The sequence below is a fragment of the Xiphophorus hellerii genome, chromosome 5 (assembly GCF_003331165.1).
Source record: "Xiphophorus hellerii strain 12219 chromosome 5, Xiphophorus_hellerii-4.1, whole genome shotgun sequence".
In the NCBI taxonomy this organism is placed as follows: domain Eukaryota; kingdom Metazoa; phylum Chordata; class Actinopteri; order Cyprinodontiformes; family Poeciliidae; genus Xiphophorus; species Xiphophorus hellerii.
In genome coordinates this window covers 27,614,599-27,638,648 of record NC_045676.1, presented here as the reverse complement: position 1 = coordinate 27,638,648, position 24,050 = coordinate 27,614,599, and the positions used below count along the sequence as shown (strand labels likewise).

The following is a 24,050-nucleotide window of genomic DNA, read 5'->3' as shown; positions in this document are numbered from 1 at the left end:
GGTATGTTTGACATTATCACCTGATGTCAAACATCAGCTGATAATAGTTTGACATCAGGTGATGTTGGACATCAGGTGATGCCGCCTTCGAAAGGAGACTTTCTGGCTGAGCCAGAAAGTCTGGCTCCTTTGAAAGAAAATACACAAAAAAATTATGAATAACTCGGGATTTCTGCAGAATAGTTTCAACGCAAAAAATGTAGTTTTAGTCAGAATCATGTACTGTATTGTCAATTCATCATATGTACTAGACATACAAAGAATCACAATTAAGTTTCTTGCAGTGTCCCAGTGAAACTAAAAAGTTAAAAACATCCCCTAACAATAAATAAAAACAAATAGTAAAAAAAAAAAAAAAAAAGTTTTCCATAATCGATATTGATTATATTATAAAAGAGATACATTAACTCTGGACCAGGTCTCCCTTTAAGAGCGCTTCAGTTCCTTCTCACCTAATAAGGAGGACACAAACCCAGCCTTCACTGCGGAGACCTGCACGCAAACTTGGGGGCCAAAGGTAAAGACAGACATTTTGTAAAGCGAAATATCCGCCGAAAACCTTTCAAAATAAAACACAAACGTTCAAAAGGGAATTGTTTCAATTTACACAGATTACTGTTTGTTTCTTTTCTAGAAAAGATTATGAGTTCGCTTTTTGCCACCTTTGTGATTTGCTCAGTGTTTAGAACACATGACGTAATAAAAATAGGATTCCTTCTGTTTTGGCGAGTAAATATCTAAGCTTTAACTCGTCCGTGTCCAGATTTGACCCATAAATAAATTTAAGGCTGTGGAGCTGTCAAAAAAAAAAAAAAACAACAACAAAAAAAACAACAAACAACTAACAAGAGTGAGAGTTTCAAGAGTTTCTGCACATTTTTACAACACAACATCAACTTTCAGCAATAATTAAAGTGAGTTTTTGACTTTGAAATCCAATCTTTATTTCAAACAAGTAAAATGACAGAGAAAAATACGGAGAGCAAAATTATATAATGACAAAAATGAAACATAAAAAACAAAACTTCCATGTCCAGTTCGAAAAGAAGTAGGGAGAAGACAGAACTTATTGAGTCCTACCTCCAATAAGTAAATAAAATAATAAATGACAGCTAAATGACAACTCCTGCCGGCACTAACGGGGATGGTAATAAGACGGTTAAATAACAGAAAGAGTTGTAAGGTTACCCACGCCGTTTTATTTTGAAAGAGAAATCAGCCTGCTTCTGGTATGAATTTCGTTTCACCCCCTGTCTGACTTGACGGATAAAAGTTGAGGAGAGAGGCCAAGCTCCCTGAAAGCCGCTCACGGCTCGGGACGCAACCAGAGAGGAGAGGCGCGCGAGGCGAGACCAACCTGATCCAGCATACCACGAGAGGCACGAGCAGCAAACAACACGCGTGGGAACGGACATGCAGGGAGAAAAACGCTCCGTTTGGACGCAGAATTTCATATGCGGTTAGATAGATTTTAAGAGTTGCGTTACAAGAATCACACACGAAGCGTCTCTTCCCAAGGTGAACCAGCTTTTTTTTTAAATTATTTTTTTTTTACGCGCAGACCTTGAGGGATGAGAAATTCCGCGCGTGAGCAGAAACCTGCGTTATTCTCACGCTAAAGAAAAAACAAAAAAAAAAAACCCAAACAAACAAAAAATGACATTAAGAAGCGGGAGCTTGTTGAAAACTGATAATCTTTCCGTGTGGAGTCTTGCATGGAGAGCGGACGCTGTGAACACTTTGCCACATGTTGACGAACGCGTTCAGAGCCGCACTCGGACTGGCTTGTGGAAGCAGCCTCAGTTGAACTGAACTTGGACATTGAGGGAACGGTGTGGGCAGGCAGGAGGACCGTGCGGTAGGTAGTCACCACACCTGCGCACTGGTCCCACCGCCGGAAACCCTCTGAGTGAGTTTTGATAAAGACCGACGGCATGGACAGAGTCGACCCAGACGTCTCTCTTGCGCGTGAGTCACCGTGAGCGGAAACCCCCCCCCAAAAAACAATCAAACAATAAAACTAAACATTTGGACGAGGATATTATAACAGCGCGTGCTTTTGCGCAAAAGCGGCCACACAGCGCACGCGACACTCCTGGGACGAGGCTCGGTGCGGCTGCGGGATTGGACCCCCGGGGCTGTGTGCTAAATGCCCAGCCGGACCCCTGCGGCTCCTCAGCCTGGGCGGAAACATGAAGTCCTGGGTCCTGCTACCGCTGCTGCTGGCTGCGCTGTTATCGGCCCGTCTGCGGCTCGGGAACGCTGAGGTAAGCCCGGTACACAAATGACCTCTAATCGGTGAGGAGGGGATGGGGGGGGGGGGACCTGCCGGAAGCATGGAGGACCACATAGATACTCGGTCGGAATTTAAAGTTAAATGATGGAATTTGACTCAGCGTTTTGTCAGGTTATTTTCCCGGTATTGAGTTGCTTAAAGATTTATTTTTTGGGGCAACAATGCGTCACATTTTACATTACAGTCGAGATGAAGAGTTTGGACTAATTTTACTCTGAATAATTTTCAGTAGGGATAGATTAGGATTGTATTATTTTGATAACTTTACATCTAATGTGCAATCTGTGAGATAGATTCCCAGCTACGATAAAATGGGTCTGACACTGGTAGACTGATGGGCCCCAGGCAGTAGACAAGTTACGTAATGGGGTCTCAATATGTTGATGGCCTCTGAAGGGTCAATTCAGGACTACTTTTGGGTAAAAATTGGAATTTTGTGCAATTTGAGTTTCAGTGTGTGCAGTGTTAACGCATGGTTCTGTTATTTGGTAGCATATGACGATTGAAGTTTCATGCATTTCATACTTTTCATATCTGTAATATTTTCGGCCAGTTGTACCTGAAGTACATGAGACTCAAGCATTCTAGATCCATACTCAATGGACAAAACTATAAAGATCGCAGTGGGGCAGAAGCCCAGGGCCTCATTTCTGGGAGCGGCCAAAAGATTTTTTTGTTTGGAGGAAAGTTATAGTGCATTTTTTTTCAGAACAATATGTATTCAATCTACCATGCATCAGTTTATATCCACTGACGTACAGGACCACTTATGCAAGGTTTCCCCCAGAAAACTTGCTAAGCCTGGTGGTTGGGGCGCTCAGGCAATCATTCAACCAGCGCGCCGCCGTGTTTTTGAGTTAAAAAACAGGAGATTTGGAAATATCACTTGATAATTATGTGGTATTTAAAGATTAGAAGATTAATATCTAAACACCAACTATAAAGTTTTAAAAAATCCAAACATAAAAAAAAAAAACTTAAGCAATGCTCAGCCTGGCGGGGGCACAAGTAAAGCCTGTTGGTCCGCCAGGCTTATAATGCACTGGGGGAAACTCTGCATATGGATAGGGCAGAGGGCCCAGAGGCCCACATCCCTCTAAATCCGGCCCTGCAAACAGGGTTGATTTGGAAAATCACTTTGGATAAAATGTCAGACCCCAAATGGTCCAGAAAAATAATAATTTCAGCAGATTCTGATTTCTTATATCCAACTATTTTATTTGCTGGATAGCTGCTAAAACAGGAGAAAATGCTCAGTGAGGTTTTCCCTTTGCGAATCGGTAAATCCGTGTGAGGCTTGTGTTCAGGTGCAGGGAGGAGTCAGTCTGTCGCTGGAAGATGGAGAAGAAAGGCGAGATGTTATCTCTGCCTCCATCCAGCAGAGATTAAACTGCGATGCTGAAATAGTTTTTTTTTTTTTCCACTTTATCATTACAGGTGTGGACCGGTTCCCAGTTCCTGAAATCATTTTTCTCAGAATGGGGTCCGTTAGAACATTTAGTTTCACTTAGCTTCTTGTCAGCCCCCATGCTGAAACAAAAATGTGCACATCTACAAAAAAAAAGAAAGAAAAAAAAAAACCTGTTATAGTTCGTTGACAAAATGAAGCTTCATTTTGACCGGTATAGTGATTATGTGCTGATTATTGATATGGCTTGAGCAGAAAGATCTTGTGGAGATTTCCTCTTCTTTGTGGATGATCTGCCAAAACCAGCTCTCCAATTAACTTCTGTAAAAGCAGGAAGTGATTATAAATAGAGAGACTGATTAGTTGCACTTTTCACTAATTTCAGTTCCCTCCTCCCCCCCTTCAGGGCGTAAAACAAAAGATAAGGAGAGGAAGCTGAAAATGAATTAATTCTAAGATTTTCACAGGTTATGAATCAAATATGTGCCTCACCATTGCAGATTGTTGTTTATATATAAACCGAGCAGTTCAGGAATAAAATGAGTTGTTCAGAGTACATGTGGATGGTTGATGCACTGAAATAAAGAGAATGGAGCTCCAACTTAAAAAGAAATGTGTTCATTTGTTACATGTAATTGAATTAAGTTTGACAAACTGCAGTTTTTATGTTTAACATGACAACTTGATAAACTTAATGCATTTACTTGGATAAACTTAATTATATTACACGTAACAACAAATTAACAACAAAAAAAAATTAAGTTGGAGCTCCATTCTCTTTTCTTCAGTGTAGATTTGTAGAAGAAAATTAGTGAAAACTCTTCGTTTTGATGCGTGTAGATCAGATTTTTCATCATTTGACCGGCCACTTTACAAATCAGCACAGATCCAGGGCAAACTAGTCAGCTTCTGGTTTCTGGCTGATTGACTAAACCGTTAGCATGCTCAATTTGTCGGCAGAAAGGGGAGACGACGTTGTTTTAGTTCGGCTGCTACATCCACTTGTTGCTGCTGGCGTTCTCACTAAAACCAGGAAGATAGAGCACAAAACACCAGTTTTAAAGTCCCTCCACTGGCTCCCTGTAGCTCAAAGAATAGACTTTAAAATACTGTTGTTAGTTTATAAATCACTGAACGGCTTAGCACCACAATACATTAAAGATCTGCTGTTGTTGTATCAACCTTCCAGACCTCTCAGGTCTTCTGGTTCTGGTTCTGCTTTGCATCCCCAGAACCAGAACCAAACGAGGAGAAGCAGCTTTCAGCATCTATGCACCACAAATCTGGAACAAACTTCCAGAAAACTGCAGAACAGCTGAAACACTGAGTTCCTGTAAATCTCGACTAAAAACCCAGCCGGTTAAAGTTGTATTCAAAACGTGATCAATTACAAATTTAACGATGGCACTTGACTTAATGTCATGTTTTGATTGTTGGTTCTATGTTGCATGACTTTGTGTTTTCGTGTTTGTTATGATGTAAGCCACTTTGAAATGCCTTGCTGCTGAAATGTGCTGTACAAACAAAATTTGATTGATTGACTGACTTGTTGAACAGACGTGGCCACTTTCACCCGCTTGATTATTCAGCAGTTTTTCAGCGCAGTAACGTCATTAGCGCCGCGTCTCCGCTACCGTTCGTAATCTAATAACACGCTGCCGCTTATACAACGTGTTGTTGAACACAAGCTAAGCGTGTCCACACATGCGCAGGGAATTATTACGTTTCCTTTTCAGATCCACTGTAGAGATAGAGTTACACCCACAAAAATGCTCTCACGTCAGGTTAGACCTCAGCTTCCCCCCCCCATCATCTTCTACTGAAAAAGTAAACAACTGTCGATTGGTGACTTTGAAACAGGTTGTTTTTGTGGCAATTGTCTCGGCGCACAAGCCGGCCGCCGCCTGTTCGCCTGATCCATTTTACATAAGAACAACAAATAATCTGCCTGGGGATTTTGTGCAGTTTGTGCTGCATGTGTGTGCTCACATCTGGACGCCTGGGTACATGTTAGAGTGACATATGTGCATGTGTGTGTGTGTGTGTGTGCGTGCGTCAGGGGTTGGTGCGGCACACCAAACATCAGATAGAAAATATGCAGTGGCACATAAGAGCATTTATTCGTTAAACCTCGTTTGGTGTGATTTCAGCGAAAATTAATGAAGAAAGATACGAAGTTGTGGATGATCGCTAATGTTGCAAATCTAAAAATAAAATACTTTTTTTTTTTGAAGGACGCATGTTAAGTTTTATCAGATTTTTGGACAGATGATGCAGCTTGGGATGAATCAAAGATTATTGCGACATGCATCAAAGTGACTCATCCACTCTTTCAGCGAGACTCCCAACACCTGGAAGGCTTTTATTTCGAAGCAGCTGCAAGTATGTGCAGAATGTAGCAGATTTCATCACAGCAGCTGGTCTGAAAAGATGTTTTCAGATATTAATCACTTAACTTTTTTTTTTTTTCAAACACAATAAGAGGAGTACGGAGCTGTTCCATTAAGTCACTTGGTTTTAAAGCCAGGGCAGTGGAAATGTTAGCATCTTGTAAAGTTTCACAGCAGTAGCATGGACTACTCCAGTGGTTAACTGAGAACTTCAACTGTTGATCTAGATCTCATTTTCAAGAGGGACCTGGGCAAAAAAAATTGCAATACATAGCAACCTGGTTACAAGATAAAAAACAATTAATACATATGCACAAGTATAAAACAATAAAAAAAAAAAAAAAAACAAAAAACTTGCCTTATGAGGGTTTTTTTTGTTCCCCAGTAAGGTATCACTCAGTGTAAGAAGACAAAAAATGGTACATCCCTGTGGCGAATGTTAAAATATATGTATTTGCAACACTATTGGAGAAACCTTGGCGACATATTATACAACTAACTCACAAACGGACCTATCACGATGATAGATTTTGCTGGACGATAAATCATTCCCGGATTTATCACGGTAAACAATAATATTGTTGTTTTAAAGCCAGTTTCCAGTAATATGACGGTAATGGCGCAGTAATGCAAGAACACATTCTCGAAGATCATTACACTTTGAATTCTAACGAACATTTACCACTGGAACTGGGAGACGTTTTAAATATCCAAAAATAAACAAAACAGAAATGACAAACGAAATAAATGATGAAATCTCTGTAAACAAACAAAAGGGCTAGTTGAGACCAAAACACCAGACTGCAGACTGCTGTCCTCCAGGATTTGGTAGACAAAGAAAGAGAGATGATGAACAATGAATCATGCAAATGGAAATTACAGAGCAGGCCTAATATTGACCTCATGACTCACTTTTAACATCTGTTAAATATGATATCCAACTAAACTTGTATTCATGTAGTGCTTTGCATTTGACGTATTGCATACAGAGCATCTCAGAATAAACTCACCAGTTTGTTCGCCCATTTGTTGTCACTAATTCACCCCAAATTACTTCCACTTCATGGCCAAATACTTGGACAATTGCTCTTTACTTTATTATAATTTTTTTTGGTTGTTAGGTATTTTTATGAATATGGATTAATGAGGTAACCCGAAGTCAGTCAAAGCAAGCAGGGAGGTGTAAGAAGCTACATGCCAGCGGTTCATTCGTCCTGCATGAGAGAACGAGCGTTTGAGCAGAGAACAGGAAGTCTGAACATCAAAACTGTTCAGTTTTATCATTTTACTCTTTCAACCTGTTGTGGAACATGATGGTTTTAGAAATGTTTGCACCTTTTTTTGGTCTATGTTCTGCAGGGAATGCACTAGGGCTGCACAATATTAGAAAATATTGCGATGACGATAATATTGATAAACGTTGTGATAACAATATTGGTAAATATTGCAACGGTATTGATAATATTGGTGAAAATTGTGATGGCAATAATATTGGTGGTAGATATTTCACTGACAACAATATTGGTAAATAATATGACGACGATAATATTGCATTAACGGTTGCGATATGTGCTTATTTTCTTTCTCATCTGTGCATCTTACGACCGTTGGCATTTTTGGACGATGCTATTTGTTCATCCGCAAGACTGTGTCCAACAAGCTAAAGACGACATTAAAATGCAAAATGCAAGTTCAGAACACTTTGAACATATTAGCCAACGGCTATCGCACTCCAAACAATCTTTTGCAATATGAATATTGCGCACAATCATTTTGTGATGAGGATAGAAAGTATATCGGATCCACAAAGTGACTGTTTTAGTATAGCTAGCTTTACTAATCACCAACACTAAAAGATGATTCTCTTTTAGACAATGTGTCACATTGTCACTGTTTCTTATTTCAATAAATAATAACTGCTCATCCAGGCTGTTATACTATGTTTTTGAATAAAACATGGCAACGTTTAGTAACACTTCTTTAAATCTTTACAAAGATTGCATCCCGTCTGATCTCAGTTTGGACCAGTCGCCTCCTTTAAAACTACGGCAGATCAAACCTAAGTGGTTTCAAGAGAATAACTTACGTTAGCTTGTTGGACCAAACCATTTTCACTTTGGGTTTTGGTTCAATGCAGGAATCTGTGCGGCGTGCAGGAACACAAAGGTGAGAGCTTTCTCCGAAGTTCCCATTAAAAGAAGAATGTTAACTTGTGTACCCCTGCAGTCGGAGCTCATCTTTGTTTTCTCAACTCCTCTCCTCTTTTCTCATTTACCATCCCTCCATCCATCACCCACACCCTCATCTCTTCAGCCAGGGGTGGAGCGCAGCGTGCGTAGGGGTGGTGTGTGGGCGTGTGTTTGTGTTTGCTCTGCTTGCTGCTCTGTGTGATTGAAAAACTACCCACCGAGCTCAGTGGGCCTGGTTTTTTGTTTTTTGTTTGTTTTCTTTCTTTGTTCCTGCAGCATAAAGTTGGCGACCTGCCACTGCCGCGCTGATAAAAGAAGGCATGTGGCGTCGCATCTCGGTGTGACTGCGACTCAAGCGTTACATCGATTCTCCGGTGTTGTTTGTGTTTGCCCTCTGCTGAAAACTTTGATCGTCTTTTTGACAGCGTGTGTGCGCTGGCTGTCTGCTTGGCCCCCCATAATTACATTCCAGCACACACTCCACCTTTCTCCTCAAACATTCCTTACAAACCCCGCTGCCTTCAGGGCTTCCTCCGAGGCCCCCCGGCAGTGTGTGTGTTCTTCACCAGTACATCTGCGACCTGCTTGTACGCCGCAGCAGCCCAGCGGATTGCCTTTTTGACCTACAGTCTGAGCACTCACGCTGGACCAGAAGCAGAAGCGATCGGAGATTTCGTCTGTGCAAATTGTGCGTGTGTTGCATGAGAAATAAAGAAAAAAAGGCGTTGCTCTCAAATCACTGATTGCGCAAATTGGAACTACTAAAATAAATTTGCTTCAGTGTTTCTATGCACTAATTTCAATCTGTAAAACCATCTCATCCTAGAGAAAAAAACTTTTATCGCAAACATTTTTTTTTAAATTGGCGCGTTTCCAAAGTCGACTTTATTGTCAGTTCATCGTATGTGTGCCCTAGATAAACGAGGGATCAAAGTTACATTTCTCGTTGTCCCCCGGGTGAAACTGCAAACTTAAAAGCATCACACAATAATAAAGAAGAATAGTCAGAACTTTTTAAGTTACTATTTGCTCTTACTTAATATACGATGTTTTTAGCTTCACACAAGATGAAACTACAAACATGACTAGTACATATGATGAATTTACAATAAAGTTGATTCTGACTTTTTTGTGTGTTTTGTGCTACGATGAGACTTTTTTTCCCCCAGTTGTATTGAATTTTGTGTATTTTGCAAAACCCCAACATGGAAACACCTTTTTCGCACTACAAGAATCACGTGATCAACAACTACAGGCGGAAAAGACGAAGAAGGAAACGACAGGAAGCGGTAGGAGCATGACGGCGTTTTTAATCGCTCGTCGCCTAAACAAACTTATTCGCTCGTGATTTTAATTGCGTTTCGTTTTTAACGGAAATGCCGCAATCGCAAAACTGCGTTCTGTCGACATCGGTGGAGCATCGGCAAAGTCTTGCGCACGTTCGTAATGGAAACGCAGCTACTGTTGTTCGTCCAAATCCATTTTAAACCAGTGGTTGAAGCTTATTTCCTCCCTCCACTCTAATTTGAGTGGAGGGAGTGAAATAATGGCCTGTTGCAGAGTGAAAAGTGTGTGTGTGTGGTTGTAAGGCTGCCTTGACAAATTGGGCGGACAGTGGTTAAAGCATCTGTATGTAAAGGACAAAAAGAGACGAGGAGTGTGTGTGTGTGTGTGTGTTTGCTAAAGTGGGTCAGCCAATGGCTGGTGAAAGTCATCCAGGTGTCCTTAGCCATCACCGCCCACCAAGCAGGCAGAGAGCAGCAGAGAGAAAGCCGGGAGTGGAGGGGGGGAAATGAAAACGGCAGAAGATTCAGCTGGAGCTGCTCCTGTAAAACGAAAGCAAAAGCTAGGATTAAAACGACTGTTTTTGTTTTCTTTGCTTGAGCAGCTATTGATTTTGTGAGCATGGTGAGCTGTAAAAGTCGTCTCATTAGTTGTTTGCCTATGAAACCAGAGTGTTTGCTGTTTTCCCCCCCATTTGGTGGGAGCTAAATTTATAATGCAGCTGAATAAAACGCGAAACCTTATTGAGGTAAACGACCCTGGAAAAATAGAACCAAGGATGGAAAAAACATGGAGGACAAAACTCAAGTCAAACGTTTCCAATTTTAATTGTAGGCACTCTAGCGGAGTTACAGCCACACACATTTAAACAAGCTGCCATTTGTGGGCCTGTTTCTATTAATGACATGTTCAAAAGGCACAACCTGTTTTTTTGTTTTGTTTTTTTGTATTGTTTATTTTTACATTACTGTGGGAGAATAAAGAGGAGTAATAAACGTTGTAATCCAGGCCAAAAAGAAAATCTATTTTTCAGGTATTAATGAAAGGAGCTTTGTGGAGCTTTATGTTTCAGCAGTTTTGCAGTTTTCTTGAAGTTTGTTCCAGAGTAGAGGAGCTTAAAAACGGAATGCTCCATGCTTGGTTCTGATTCTGGGGACGTGGAACGGAACCAGAACCAGAAGAACAGAGTGGTGTAGAAGTCACAACTGAGGAAATAAAACAGCTGATATTATCTGGTTCAATTTTTGGAAATGTACATGAAATTAGCTGCGATTGCAGAATGATAATTTTTTTCTAGTTTTGCGAAATTTTACAGACGTCAGCTTAAAAAGCCCTTCATACCAGCTCTACCCCAAAGAGAAATGATGTTGTGTGCTGAGTTTTGTTACGGCACCAGAGATGAGCTGTGATAAAATTACACAAACAAAATAAATGAATGTGCCAAATATATGACATTCTGTCCAAAGTAGTTTTTGATTTACGTTTCTGAAGAAGCAAAGATTTTAATCTCAAAATTATTCAATCATCTCTCATGTTTCAGTTTCCCTTGACATCTCACACAAAAAAAGAACCTTCCACGTTTCTTTTTCCTTAATGGTTTTCTGCGCTTTGGCAACCGTTTTCTGTTTACTGATGCAATGCGGAGTGAAGTCCAAAGCGCCAGCTGCTGATTATGCAGCTGCAGCTTCACGTTGTGTGTGCCGGTATTTAAATCATGATCGTGCGTCGTCGCTGTGATGCAGGATTTCTGAAGTATCGTTTCACTTCCCAGCTGCTTGGACACACAAACAGTGCGAGTGTAAATCACATTTAAAGGAACTAAGGGTGAATTTGAATAAGAGCACATTGTCCATGTTCTCTGTGAATTTGGAGTGTTAAAAAAAATTAAGCAACACATTAAGATCTATTCGGCAGCGTATTTACAGTCTAGATGAATAGGAGCATCTAAGGAATTTAAATTTGACTAATTAACGTTTAGAAACATACATTAAGTGAAATTGGAGAGTTCTGACAGATCCGTCGTTTTTTTTTTTTTTCTCACAGTTCTCACTTCTCATGATTGCCCTCCCTTAATTTGTTCCGGCATGTCTTTTTTTTTTTTTTTTTTTTCTTAAACGTTCCTGTATCAGTTGTTTCTCTAAGATGGCATCGAGTAACAGCCAAGCAAAACAAAACGCTTCAAAGAACGTTCGCTGCCATCGCCATTTGATCTCCGCAGTGAAACCACAAGCCTTTCCTGCAGCACGGCCGCGCCAGATCCATCAGGAGTCCCTGCAGCGGCACTCATTAAAACCTCATTAAGTCTCTCAGTTCAGCTCTTTTCTTAAATAATGGATCGTTTCACTACATACATTTTAAAAAATATTGAGAGAGAAAAAAAGAGAGGAGGAGAGAGGGAGGGGAAAAACGGGGGGTCTTGTGGGTAAACAGACAGGGAAAGGAAGCAGCGAACACCAATCACAACCCTAATTTCCTTCAAAGGAGGAAGTGAAACTGGAGCAAGTTTTGACTGGAGATCAAGGACAGAGATACTCTATATAAACCACTTTTTCTTTTCTTTTTTCTTTTTTGGATGTTTTTTTCCTTCGTCCTCCAGTCCCGCCATTTGCCCCTCTTGATTTTAGTGTAAAAATAATGGATGACATTTTCAAGTATTTTCCATTTAACAAAATATAGTCACTGCTACTTTTTAAAAACAGTTTAATAAACCGACTAATTAACCAGCTAATGTCACTGTGTGAGACTTCTGTTGCTCTAGAACCACTTTTTTAAGTCTATATGTGTCAGAATCAAAATCACAAGAAACAAACAGAATGCTTTGTATAATTTTAAATCCACTGATTAATAGGTTGATTATATGGCCCATTTGTTTTAAGTGTCTTTTTTTCTTGATCTGCCACTAACAGTGTTTATATTTTTGTCAGCTATTTATAGGAGACAGTGTCATGTATATGTGATGGAGGAGTCACTGTAAAACAAGGTTATAATATTTTACAATAAAAGCAAAAAGATGACACAACTGTAATTAGCATCCTGTTTTAGCAATTATCATTGTTAGCATTAATATCTGTAAACAACAGTCTTATGTGTGGATCGCTGGTAAACGCAGAAACGGAAAAACAGATCAGCTTTCTCCGATGTTTAGCCTTCCTGTTATCTACTGAAATCCTCCACTCTCTTGAAAAGTAGCAGAGTGAATGAACGGTGAAAATGTCTCTGTAAAAAAATCGAGCTTTTTTTTTTTTTTTAAGGTTTTTTTCTCTTCCAACTTCATTGTAGAAAAACCTTCATGAATAAAAGCAGTGGAAGTTTTAGCTAAATTACTGAAACTGCTGATTTAATCTCGACGCCTCCCCAAACGAATCTGACTTCATTGGCAAACAAACTAGATTTTGATTAAATCAGACTGAACACGGTCGCAGAACTGGAATACTGCAACGCATTCAGATTGTCGCCATCACTCAAAGACTGCGTGGCTTACTTTAACATTAATGTTGTTTCCAAAACTAGCTAATAACACACTGTAACTGTATGTGTCTGTCTCCGCAGGGCGATCCACTCCCTCAGTCACTGATTGACCTGGTGTGGGACTCTCCCATCTCCTCAGTGGAGGAGCTGATGCTGCTGCTGCAGGAGGAGTCCAGCACAATAGGTACCACTGGCCGTGCACACCGAAACACACACACACACGTTAATTAGACCGACATGGAGGAGGTGAGGATGGGGGTGTCTTAACAGTCATGAATGAAGGGAAATGCCGTCTGAGAGCGTGTCAGCAGACATTCCAGGCTACATTGCTCAGTCGGTTATGGCAGAAGTCTGAGAGAGAGCGGCAGCAACTTTTTCACTTCGGGAACCGAAACAGCGAGGAGGGGGAAACCGCTTCCAGCACAAGGTCACTGAATTGTTCTGCTGCTCTGGATTCCTCAAAAGGCCTGAATTTTGGATGTGAGCATTTGTGCCACAGGACGACCGTGCATGCTGCGTGTTTCCTTCACCTCCACAGAGTCCAAGAACGAAGCAGCTCGCACGCAGACCAGCAAACCGTTTTAAACTTGTGCCACAGCGGAACCAAGTCACACATACATGTATTAATAGACGGGACTTTGATCATCTCATAATGTATAAATAACACAGTGACATAACAGTGGCCACAGAGAGGAACAAGCAGAGGGAAGGATGCTTAGAAACAGGGCATGAGGGAAGTGACTCAAAATCTTTTTAATTTAGAATAAACTTTTTCATGAGGCTGACGCAACTTAATCGTCTTTACAGGACATTCTAGCATGTAGGCAAGTGAGCCATTACAAATGGTCTTATGGCATTTAAATAGCTTCATAAAAAAAATTACTCAATACGCTAATCATAGTGCCAACCATCTACCCTTTGAATCAAACATAAAAGCCATTTTGGATCTCCGGTTAACCCAACATACACGCCCCATTGGACTATGGGAGGAAGTCTGAGTAGCATGTTGCTATCACACAATAATGCAAAAATAATTATTAATGATTATTAATGATTAACTTAGTGACATAAATGATAAAAAATTTGTGTTGTCAAAAGATTTTTAACAAAGTATAACCCTGAGCTACACTCTGTTAATGCGACATCCACGTGCTAGTAGCCACGTTAGCATGTTTATGTAGCCAAGTTAGCCATGACAGAGCTAAGCCTCTCTCAGAAACGATGGCAGAGAAATTCTCTTTTTTCTTTGTTTTAGAAATTGACTTAACCATTTGCATTTTATTGATTGTAATTGCCTGAGAAAATTTGTTTTTTTCTTACAACAGGACAATGTGCGAAACACGTTAACAAAAAAATGCTTTGCACCAGATTTAGCTTCAGCTAGTTTCCATCTGTAGTGGCCTCTGTATGTTTAACAGTTCTGAATGGTCTTAAAATTGATGCTATACTAAATATAAAATAACCATTCATACTGCGAATGCTTCTTTTAACAAATGACAATACATAAATAAATTACATTTACAGTTTATTTAGATACAGATAAATGGACACCTAGCAACCTCTGTAAACAAAATCCTTCAACTCCAGGCAGCTAATTAAAGTTAGCAGGCAACCAAGTAACACCTTTATTTGTGTTTTGGAAACACACACAACACACACTGACACATTGGCCAAAGCAGCCTACACCAGGAATATAATTAGGACTTGGGGGCTACAGTGTGAAATGAGAGTATATGTACACACGCATGAGTTATATTTAACAAGTCATATCTTTGTTCCACAATTTTCTTGACAGCAGCGAGACAAATTGTGGCAGAAAATAGCCTAATTGTTTGAGAGAGGTTAAAAAAAAGGCTTCCTTTGTGAGTTGAACAATGAGCTTGGCATAAATCTGCCCAACAGGCTGCTCATGTTTCACATGCTTAACTTTTTTATTCAAGATCAATGCTGTAAAATGTAAAGGTGACCTAACTGTGCCTTATCCTTTTGATTTCTTTACTACAGAAGATAAAGAGGACGAGCATGACAGTCCTCTAAGCCCTGTCCACGGTCGATACATTAGAAGTCTTGGTAGGTTTCCTTATCTCCTTCTGTTCCCAGCATTGCTCTTCTTTTATCTTGATATTTTATGTTTTTTTTTAAAAATAATTCTTATCTTAGTTTTGATCTTATGTTTCTTGGCGTAGAAGTTCAGAAAGCCCAGAAGGCGGACTGTAAAGTCAGAACAGAGGTGATGGAGATAACGAGATCCATGGTGGATCGTAGCAACGGCAACTTCCTGGTGTTCCCTCTGTGTGTGGAGGTGCAGCGATGTTCAGGCTGCTGCAACTCCAGACACATGCATTGTGCCCCCGTCGTTAACGCCACCCGAAACCTGGAGGTACGCAACAAATACGGCTGCCATTAAAGCATGACCTCACCACCTTCTGTAAAGTGACAGCTGAAGAAAAGTTTATCATGTTTAACTTCCCCCAAATGAAAAAAAAAGCTATTTTTGACGTATTGGTTAATTACATTTCTTGACTAGAGGATGTGAAGTTTTTTGTTTACCTAAAGTGCTGCTGCTCCCACAATGCATTGAAAATTCATTTCCCACAAATAAAGATTTTGTAAATCTCAAATGGTGAATTAAATCATGACTGCTCGGTGTTTAAGGTTTGTTCAAGTTTAGCGGATTTTACACTAGAGATGAAACAGTGCAGTACAGTAAAAAAAAAAAAAAAAGAAATCTATTTAACTTCAGTACCTGCATCACTCTGAACACTGAGATACATGCTTTTCCATTACCCAAGAACTACTTTCTTGCTTCAAAATATTATCCTAAACAAAGTTGCGACATCGTCTCACAACTGCTTACTCTGGGTTACATTGAGGTCGCTACCTAACCTCTTTCTTAGGAGCGGTTGCTAAGCAACATCAAAATGTTTACTGGTCTTTGTAGGGAAATGGTTCTGGATCTCACTGCAGTAATGACATTTAACTGGAAATGAGTTCATTCAGAGGAGCAGATTGCAGAATGTGGACAGAGAAAAGCACTTTTTAATTGATTTAATGCTTCATAAATAATGAACCAAACAAACCTTTTCATTTAAGAAGAAATGATTGAATTGTATCTACAAGCTGCTTGAAATGCAACAAAACAACCGTCTTCCCCCCGTCCCCAAGTTATCTCGTTGATTTTTGGATCATTTCATATTCTCACATATTAAACGTTGAAGTGACAACAAAATTCTAGCAGAACATTTTCAAGTTCTAATTAAATTCTTACAAGTCACCCTGCACAAATTACCATTGGGTTTTTGTTTATTTTGTGATTTTGTAAGCAGACTGATACATTTCTGTATTGACATGCCATTATGGAAGCCAGACTAATGGGTAGATGTTAGAAAGGTGATGAAAGCTGTGTGGTATTTTTATTATATTGTTTGAATGATTAATGATAGCTTGCATAGACCGTTTGAATCAATTTACAGGCAGGAATTTTTACAAACAGGAATCTCAGCTTCACTTTGTGAACTTGAGGAGTAAGCAGGTCCTGACAGGCAGCCACTTAAAACTATGGAATCAGATGCCAATACTAGGAAGCCAACAACATTAAATACGGATTGTTACACTCACCGGCCAATTTATCAGGTTCACCAGGTTGGACTCCATTTGCCTTCATCTCTTGGTAGCGTAGATTGAAAAAGGCGTCGGACACATTCCTTAGTTTTTGGTCCGTGTGGTTGTCATGGCATCATGCAGTTGCTATTATGGTGATGTGAATCTCCCTTTCCATCATATCCCAAAGTTGCAACAGTGTTGAGACTGATTGTGGAGGCTGCTGGAGTAACAAACAAACAGACATTTAACCCAACGTCACGTACAACAAACCGATGTGAGAAGATTCAAGTTCTGCGGCATATTAGAAGTTGCCATCAGAGGGGTAAATAAAGGTCATAAAGGGATAGATAATGGTCAGCAGCAATCGTCTTGTAGTCTTAAAAGGTCTAAGGCAGGGGTGCCCAAAGTGGGTCCTCAAGGGCCGGCATCCTGCATGTTCTAGTTCTCTTCCTGGTTTAACCCACCTGGATCAAATGATGGCTCGTTAGAAGGCCTAAGGAGAACATTGACTTGCTGAAGAGGTTGTTACTACCAGCAGGGGGGGAACTAGAACATGCAGGATGCCGGCTCTGAAGGACCGACTCTGGGCGCCCCTGGACTAAGGGATGCAAAGAAAAAAATCCATGATAACCCCAGCTACCTGGATGTGTAGTGTGGATACAATGTCTTTGTGTTCAATTCTCAGACCAATTCATCCTCACAAGAAAGTTGATTAAATCCCATTTTATCCCTATTTTGGTGCTTGTTTTGGACCTTGGCAAGCTGCCTTCACCACACACAGCTGCCTAAATGTATTCAGTTGCTCATTTGTGATTGATTGATTGGATTGCTCTTCATGTCAACCATCAATTGAACTGATTGATTTACTCAAGGGGTTGGTGGGTATATTTATGCAACAGGTTTAGAAAACTGAAAGTTTACAATTTCTATTTTATGCACCATCATGTCTTTATCAAAAACAAACAGTTTTCTTATTTGGTCTTTCATCTGTCTTGCTCAGGTAAAAAAGTTTGTGTTCAAGAACGAGAAACGTTTCATTGAAACCGCCATCATCCAAGTAGTAGATCACGTGAGCTGTCTGCTGCAGGTGATCCCTCCTTCCACATCGTCGTCTTCTTCATCGACTGTCTTCGACTCTCAACCAAACCCTCTTCCAGCTCCCCCGCAAAGATACCCTACATCCTCCCTACGTCTTTTCCCATCCCACAGCTCCCACCCGCTTCCACCAAAGACTCCCACCTCCAAGGCGGACCTCCACCGCCACGACGACCTCAAGCACAACCAGCACCACCAGCTTCCGCACAAGCAAGATCCGTTGGCGAGGCAGTGGCAGCAGGGCAGCTACACTCAGCTGGTGCGCTGGACGCAGCCCCGAGCGCATCAAGCCCCCACATACGCGGAGACTCGACTCACGACGGCCGGGTTTCTCGGCTCAGTCGGGACCTGGCCGTCTGAGGCGAGGGCAGAGCACAGCGTTCTGGAAAGTCCGCAGCAAGTCGGACACGAGAGCGGCTTCGACGGGAGCCGCGAGGAGACCAGCGGGGAGGCGCGCCGTCCCGACAACGAACAGCGACAACAAGAACTGTTAAAGCACCAGCAGAGGCAGGAGCATCATCATCATCATCATCATCAACAACAACATCATCCTCACCTCTCGCAACAATACAACCCCAGAGGAGATGAGGACCAGGAGATGAGGACGCAGTATCTGCTTCACGCTCCCCAGTCGGACAGCGCTTCCCCGCCCGTCAGCATGACCCCGGCGCCCACGACGGGACAAAATCCCACTTCTTTCACAACTGTAATTCAAAAAGACTCGGTGACGAGCCAAACGTATGGAGAGGTCACTCGTCACAAACAGGTGGAGAGCAAAGGAGACGGTCCAAAAGACGGGACCGAGAGGGAAGAAAGCGGGTCCGCAGTTAGCGGTGACTCGGGTCGAGTGGAGGCAGCCAATCAAGAGAAGGAAAATGACTCTAAATTAAGTGGGGGGGCAGACCATTTAACAGAGAAGGAGAGACGAAAGAAGATACTGGAGATGGTACAGAGTGAGCCGGAAAAAGACCCTCATCTGCATCCTCACCAAAGACCAAAACCAACAACATTTAAATCAGGTAATTCTTACATTTCTGAGACATTGTAGTGACGACACCTGTTGGATTATAACAGTTTGAATGCTGCGTCACTTTACCAGCTGTAAGACTCAGTGTTGTAATATTACATCTTTATTTCACACACAAACAAATCTACAAATCTACTTTTCTTCAGTTTGTTTTACTCAAACTTAGAGACTGAACCCTGCTGTTCAGCTTGACTTTGAAACAAAATTCCTAACCATAGTTATATGTTTATATTACAATGTGTATTACAACCTTTTGCATTCTCTCATTTTGCGATGGTGCATTTTATACTTGGTTGCAGAACGTTACGTCCCGGTCTTGTTCTGTAGGGCCTAGACAAACCGGGTCAAGGCCAATTCAAGACTCTAGTTTTTGTCAAAAATAGAAAAACGCGAAGCCTTGTCATTTTCACCCACAACAATCTGAATGTGAAGCAATAAGCGATCAGTGTTCATCTGCCGTCCCAGAAATGATACAATGTTATTATTGCAAATGAAAGTCTTACTGCATGTGAATGTTCACAACAAAAGCCAACAAAATCCATGCACAACAACCAGTTTGGACACTAAACAGCCAAATGAAAGAAAATGTAAATAGACCCCTAACCTGTATACCCAGAAAAACACAAAGCAGCAACATTTTAATGCCAGAAACCGTTTTAATGAAAGCCCAAACGCTGCTCTGTCCAGTGATATCAGTGTCACTGTTCCACGTGCAAAACTCACTGAACGGCTGATGAAGAAAAGGAAAATCATGAAGCCAAAACTTAAATTTAGTCGTAGCTTCGCTGTTTTATAGTCATTATTTTCACTTGGCATCTGTAATCCGCTGCCTCTGCTTCACACTGGTTTGTTGCCGACTGTTTAACGTTTTTTACTATTTTGGTTGTTATATGACCGCTTTTTTTTAAATTATTTTATTTTATTGAACGCGTCAAGTTACAATTAAATGCACATTTATTACTCTCACTGGTTGTTTTTTTTTAAACATATAATACAAGTATTGTCCAATGTAAGCAGATGAATTCAGATTAGGGAATGTGTATCAATGTATGGCCACGTTTAATAACTTAAACATTAGTTTATTATGGCAATAAACATAATAAACTAATCCACTTGTTCAAATCCAAGAAGTGATTTTGGTTGAGTAATTAATTACTTTTTCATTCATTTTTGCCTTTGATGATGTGCAAATAGACAGTGTCCTGTAATATTTGTCGATCTCTAAGCATTCCTCGGACTCAGTCATGGTCTCGACCTTGGAAAGTCTGGACTCGGTCTCAGGAGAATCAGCTGAAATAACTGAACAGATGGAGTGTTGAGAAATGATGGGAGACAAGGAAACGCAAAGCCACGGATAGAGTTTAAATGTAGAAGAGGCATAAATACTGAGGAAGAGGTGGAAATGACTAAAGGAACCAGAATGGATCCAGCTGGGGAAAGGAGCAGGTAGAGGCAAATGAGGAAGAAATTAACTATTGGGATGGGGAGCAGAACGGCAGGTTGGGTTAATCCAACAAAATAAATGCAAAACACACTGAACTAACACAAGAAATAAACTAGAATGACAAGATATAAGAAAACAAAAAAGAAATTACCAAAACAGAAAGTAGCTGAAGCTAAAAGTCCGAGCACCAAAGGAACATGATGACGCTCCACAATGGTGCATCGACTGAATCTATATGGAGTTTTTCTACTCATAAACTCAAAGCTCTTTACACTACAGCCATATTTATCCATTCATGCTCACAAATCTGCACACATTTATACACCAACCCACAGACCAGGAGGCAACTTGGGGTTAAGTTTCTTGTCAAATTGACATGTGATAGGCATAAGTTGTAACCAAGGTCACAACCTTTCAGTTACAAGACGACTACTCTACCCAGTGAGCCGCTGTCGCCCAATCAGATCGCCTGGCATAACGGTGAAAAATATTGAAGATTATCTGCCACTTTTCTCCTTTGTATAGGTGAAGAACAAAGATTGCAATCTTAGTTTGTAACTCACGAGTGACTAAGTATGTTTATCTGGGAGGATGTAGCAATCTGTACATGCCTAAATAAACAGCAGCACACCGACGTGTCCAACTATTTGTCCTCACTTGTTCTGTGTTCTGCATTCGAAGCGTGAGCTCAAACGTACGTGTAGTAGAATCTCTGTCGAACCGAGTTCAGGTTCCTTCAGGGCACAGTTGGTCAAATTCCAAATCCAGTGTTTTTCCTTCCTGTCGCTTTCCTTTAAACCAACCTGTGGTTCAGGTTTGTGCTAGCTACTGCTCTCTTTAACTGAAAACCTGCCATGAATGTGTGTTTCTGTGCTCATTGTTGCCCGATTGCACCACCCTGCATCTTTATTGACCCACTTGGTAAAAGAAGGCGGGGCAACTGTGACTCAGTCGGAAGAGTAGTCGTCTTGTAATCTGAAAGTTGTGTGTTTGGTTCCAGTTTTTCTCCTGTCAGATGTTGATGTGCCCTTGGGCAATTCACTTAACTCAAGTGGCTTACTGAACTGTTTATCAGTGTTGCCTGCGTGTGTGTTTGTGTGTGTGTGTGTGGGTGTGTGTGTGTGTGTGTGTGTGTGTGTGTGTGTGTGTGTGTGTGTGTGTGTGCGCGAATGGCTGACGTCCAACCCTCTTTTATTACCATCCCTTCCATTAGTGTCATGCTTTGATTGGTTGGTGTGACTGGAAAAATCCCTAAATAAATTCAGTCTGTTAACCACTTAATAAGCCTTAAAACAAATACATCTCTTTTTATTTGCATAATTTCACAAGAAAGGTTTTGGAAAACATTAACCCTTAATTTAAGTCCCTTTTCTCAGTGGGGATAAAAAATACCACATTAAAAACTAATGTGGCTCTCATAAAGTCAGGCCTACCTGTGAGCCATGTGGATTCCCCTGTGCACGGTCCGTGGGCCATTGAGATTTCATAATCAGGAATAGAGACTTCTCATGACAAATTCCTTCATTTCCCAAAATTTCAGCTGCTATGTCTCTAGCCTCAACCTTGCTCAGTGTCTGAGCCATTTCCTTCCTCGGTGGAAGTCGCTTTGTTCCCTCTTTTTCATGCATCCTACGACTTTCTGTATTTTCTAACATCTTCCATCAGACGCTCTTCAATATTTTGCACCATTTCGTCCACAAGACGGTGACGACAGTCGGCCTTATCAGCTTGGTGTCACATATGAAACAATTCAGTATGAACCTTGTCCCCTGCAGGTTACTGTGCGACACAGAGGACGCGAACGTCATAAAAATTTACTTTTGCGCAGACATGTCCGGCCGACGTCCAACCCTCTTATTGCCATCCCAATTCGCCTAATCCTGTCTTTTTTTGTTCTGTGTGTTTTCTCCTACAGCGTTGTCCACTGTGGTACCCGCGTCGACGGCAGCTCGTCAGGTACCGTTCCGACCCGCTTCTCCTCGCCGCAGAAAAAGAAAACACCGCAAACGTATCAGCAAAGCTGCTATGAGGGCTATGATCATGTAGCGATGAAGGTAAGAAACCTACAGGCATGGAGGAGTACGTTTTGTTTAATAAAGTTTATGCTGGCAAACCCTTGGTTACGTAAGCAGAGAGCGGACGTTTTCTGCAAACAAAATCTTGATAGCATTCTAAAATTAAGGGAAGGGCCTACATTGTGTAGAAATCACGGAGGCTTCTGTTTTAGTAGCGCTAGTTGCGCTATATAAGATGCTAATAAATGATGAATAAAAACTGTCGTCTCGTGATACGAAGGGCAGGAAACACATTCTGAAAGCTGGTAGTTGTAGTCCCCAATTATAAATCTGAGTTAAATCAGAAGGTGGACAATTTTTTTTTTTAAATCAGATGTTTAAAATTTTGCTTATTTGTTTGTCCAACAGGAAGTGGCTCTGCAGAATGAAAGGTTGTGGAGATGAACGATGCGTTTCCTCAAGCTGGATGTTCAGACCTGCTCTTTTACGTACTCGGCTTGGCAGAAAGTTGCCTTTCCAGCTCTGGAGATGCTACAAAACATCCGTTAGTCTGGATTTAACAAGTGCAATCTCGTGAACTCCTCAACTCAGAGAGGCTTTGACACACTAAACACTGGACCTCAACTTGTGTCACCTTAAAAGCACAAATGGATGAACTAAATGAGGATCTATCTGTACAGCGCTTCAGGAACGCAGGACAAGAGGCAGCCATTGACTGGCTACTTTCAACAAGTTGCTTAATTGCCAAGATGGATATTGAATTGCTGATTTGGCGATAAATATGGAGTTTGAAATAATAATAATAAAAAAAAGCGAACTGACCAGGAGAACTGGATTTCTACACTGGGAAGACTGGAAACTGTAGCCTACAGCCTTGGCCTCAGTGCCAAAAAAAAAATACTGTTATCCTGAAATGTTTGAGTCTAACATAATGTAACACTGGAGTAGTAGCACACTGATCATACCACACCGACTTTAGAGTCTACTATGTACTGTAGCTAATTGTACAGGACAATATTAGTAACCTGCTCAATCATTACTACTGTCTAATCAAATAAACAGAACAGCAACTAAACGCCTGCTTTAACAAAATGCTATAGATATCCACAAGTCTTAAAGACATGTCTTTTAGAGGCTGTTGTGAACCAGTTATGTAGATGATGCTACATTGTAAGAAAAAAGAAAGCTTTTAAAGAAAATTATTTCCTGGTGAAAGAGAAAAAAAAAGTATTTCTTAACTTATTGAAGAGGAGGATATGAAGTCGTTTGGTTCTCAAGTGTAATTATTGCCACAGACATGTAATATTTGGTTGTACTGTAATGAATGTTATTTTTCATAAAAAATAATAAAAAAAATGATCAAGAAAAATTGCAGTGATATCTTTGGTGGGTGTTTGGGCAACTGAAGAAAAACCATGCACATTATCAGCGCCTGCACTTATGCACTTTGTGTGTTTAGCTGCGCGTTGCATATTAGAATCACCTGCTAATCTTTGCTCTATGACTGCAAGTCATGTGGCACCGTCACACGAAGCAAAGCAGCGGTCAGCAGAGTTTCTGGTTGCTATAGGTACTCATGGACAGATATGTCAACAGAGGAGTATCGAATGTTTGACAGCAGGACAAGGGAGGGAGGCTGTCAGCTCAGGAATGACAGCGTGATGAATGACAGAAAGGGTGAGAGCATACTAAGGGTCCTGAGAGGGGTCCGGGAACCTGACAGGAATGATGAGAAAGACCAAATCTACACACAACTAGAAAAGATGGGGGGAGGGGAGAAATCATTTTAGAAGCAATAGTTAAGCGTTTTTCACATGAGCTTGTTTTAGTA

The 24,050-nt window shown here is 40.9% G+C and overlaps 1 protein-coding gene across 1 annotated transcript; it reads left to right on the top strand.

Moving 5' to 3' along the window:
* Positions 1 to 1,261: 1,261 nt before the first annotated feature.
* Positions 1,262 to 23,587, top strand: LOC116720406 (uncharacterized). The gene is made up of 7 exons (XM_032563659.1): positions 1,262 to 2,267; positions 13,117 to 13,219; positions 15,040 to 15,105; positions 15,222 to 15,415; positions 17,639 to 18,752; positions 22,120 to 22,258; positions 22,628 to 23,587. Exons 1-6 carry the CDS (start codon positions 2,193 to 2,195, stop codon positions 22,248 to 22,250), a joined length of 1,683 nt encoding a protein of 560 aa, XP_032419550.1. The 5' UTR covers positions 1,262 to 2,192; the 3' UTR covers positions 22,251 to 22,258; positions 22,628 to 23,587.
* The last annotated feature ends 463 nt before the right edge of the window (positions 23,588 to 24,050 follow it).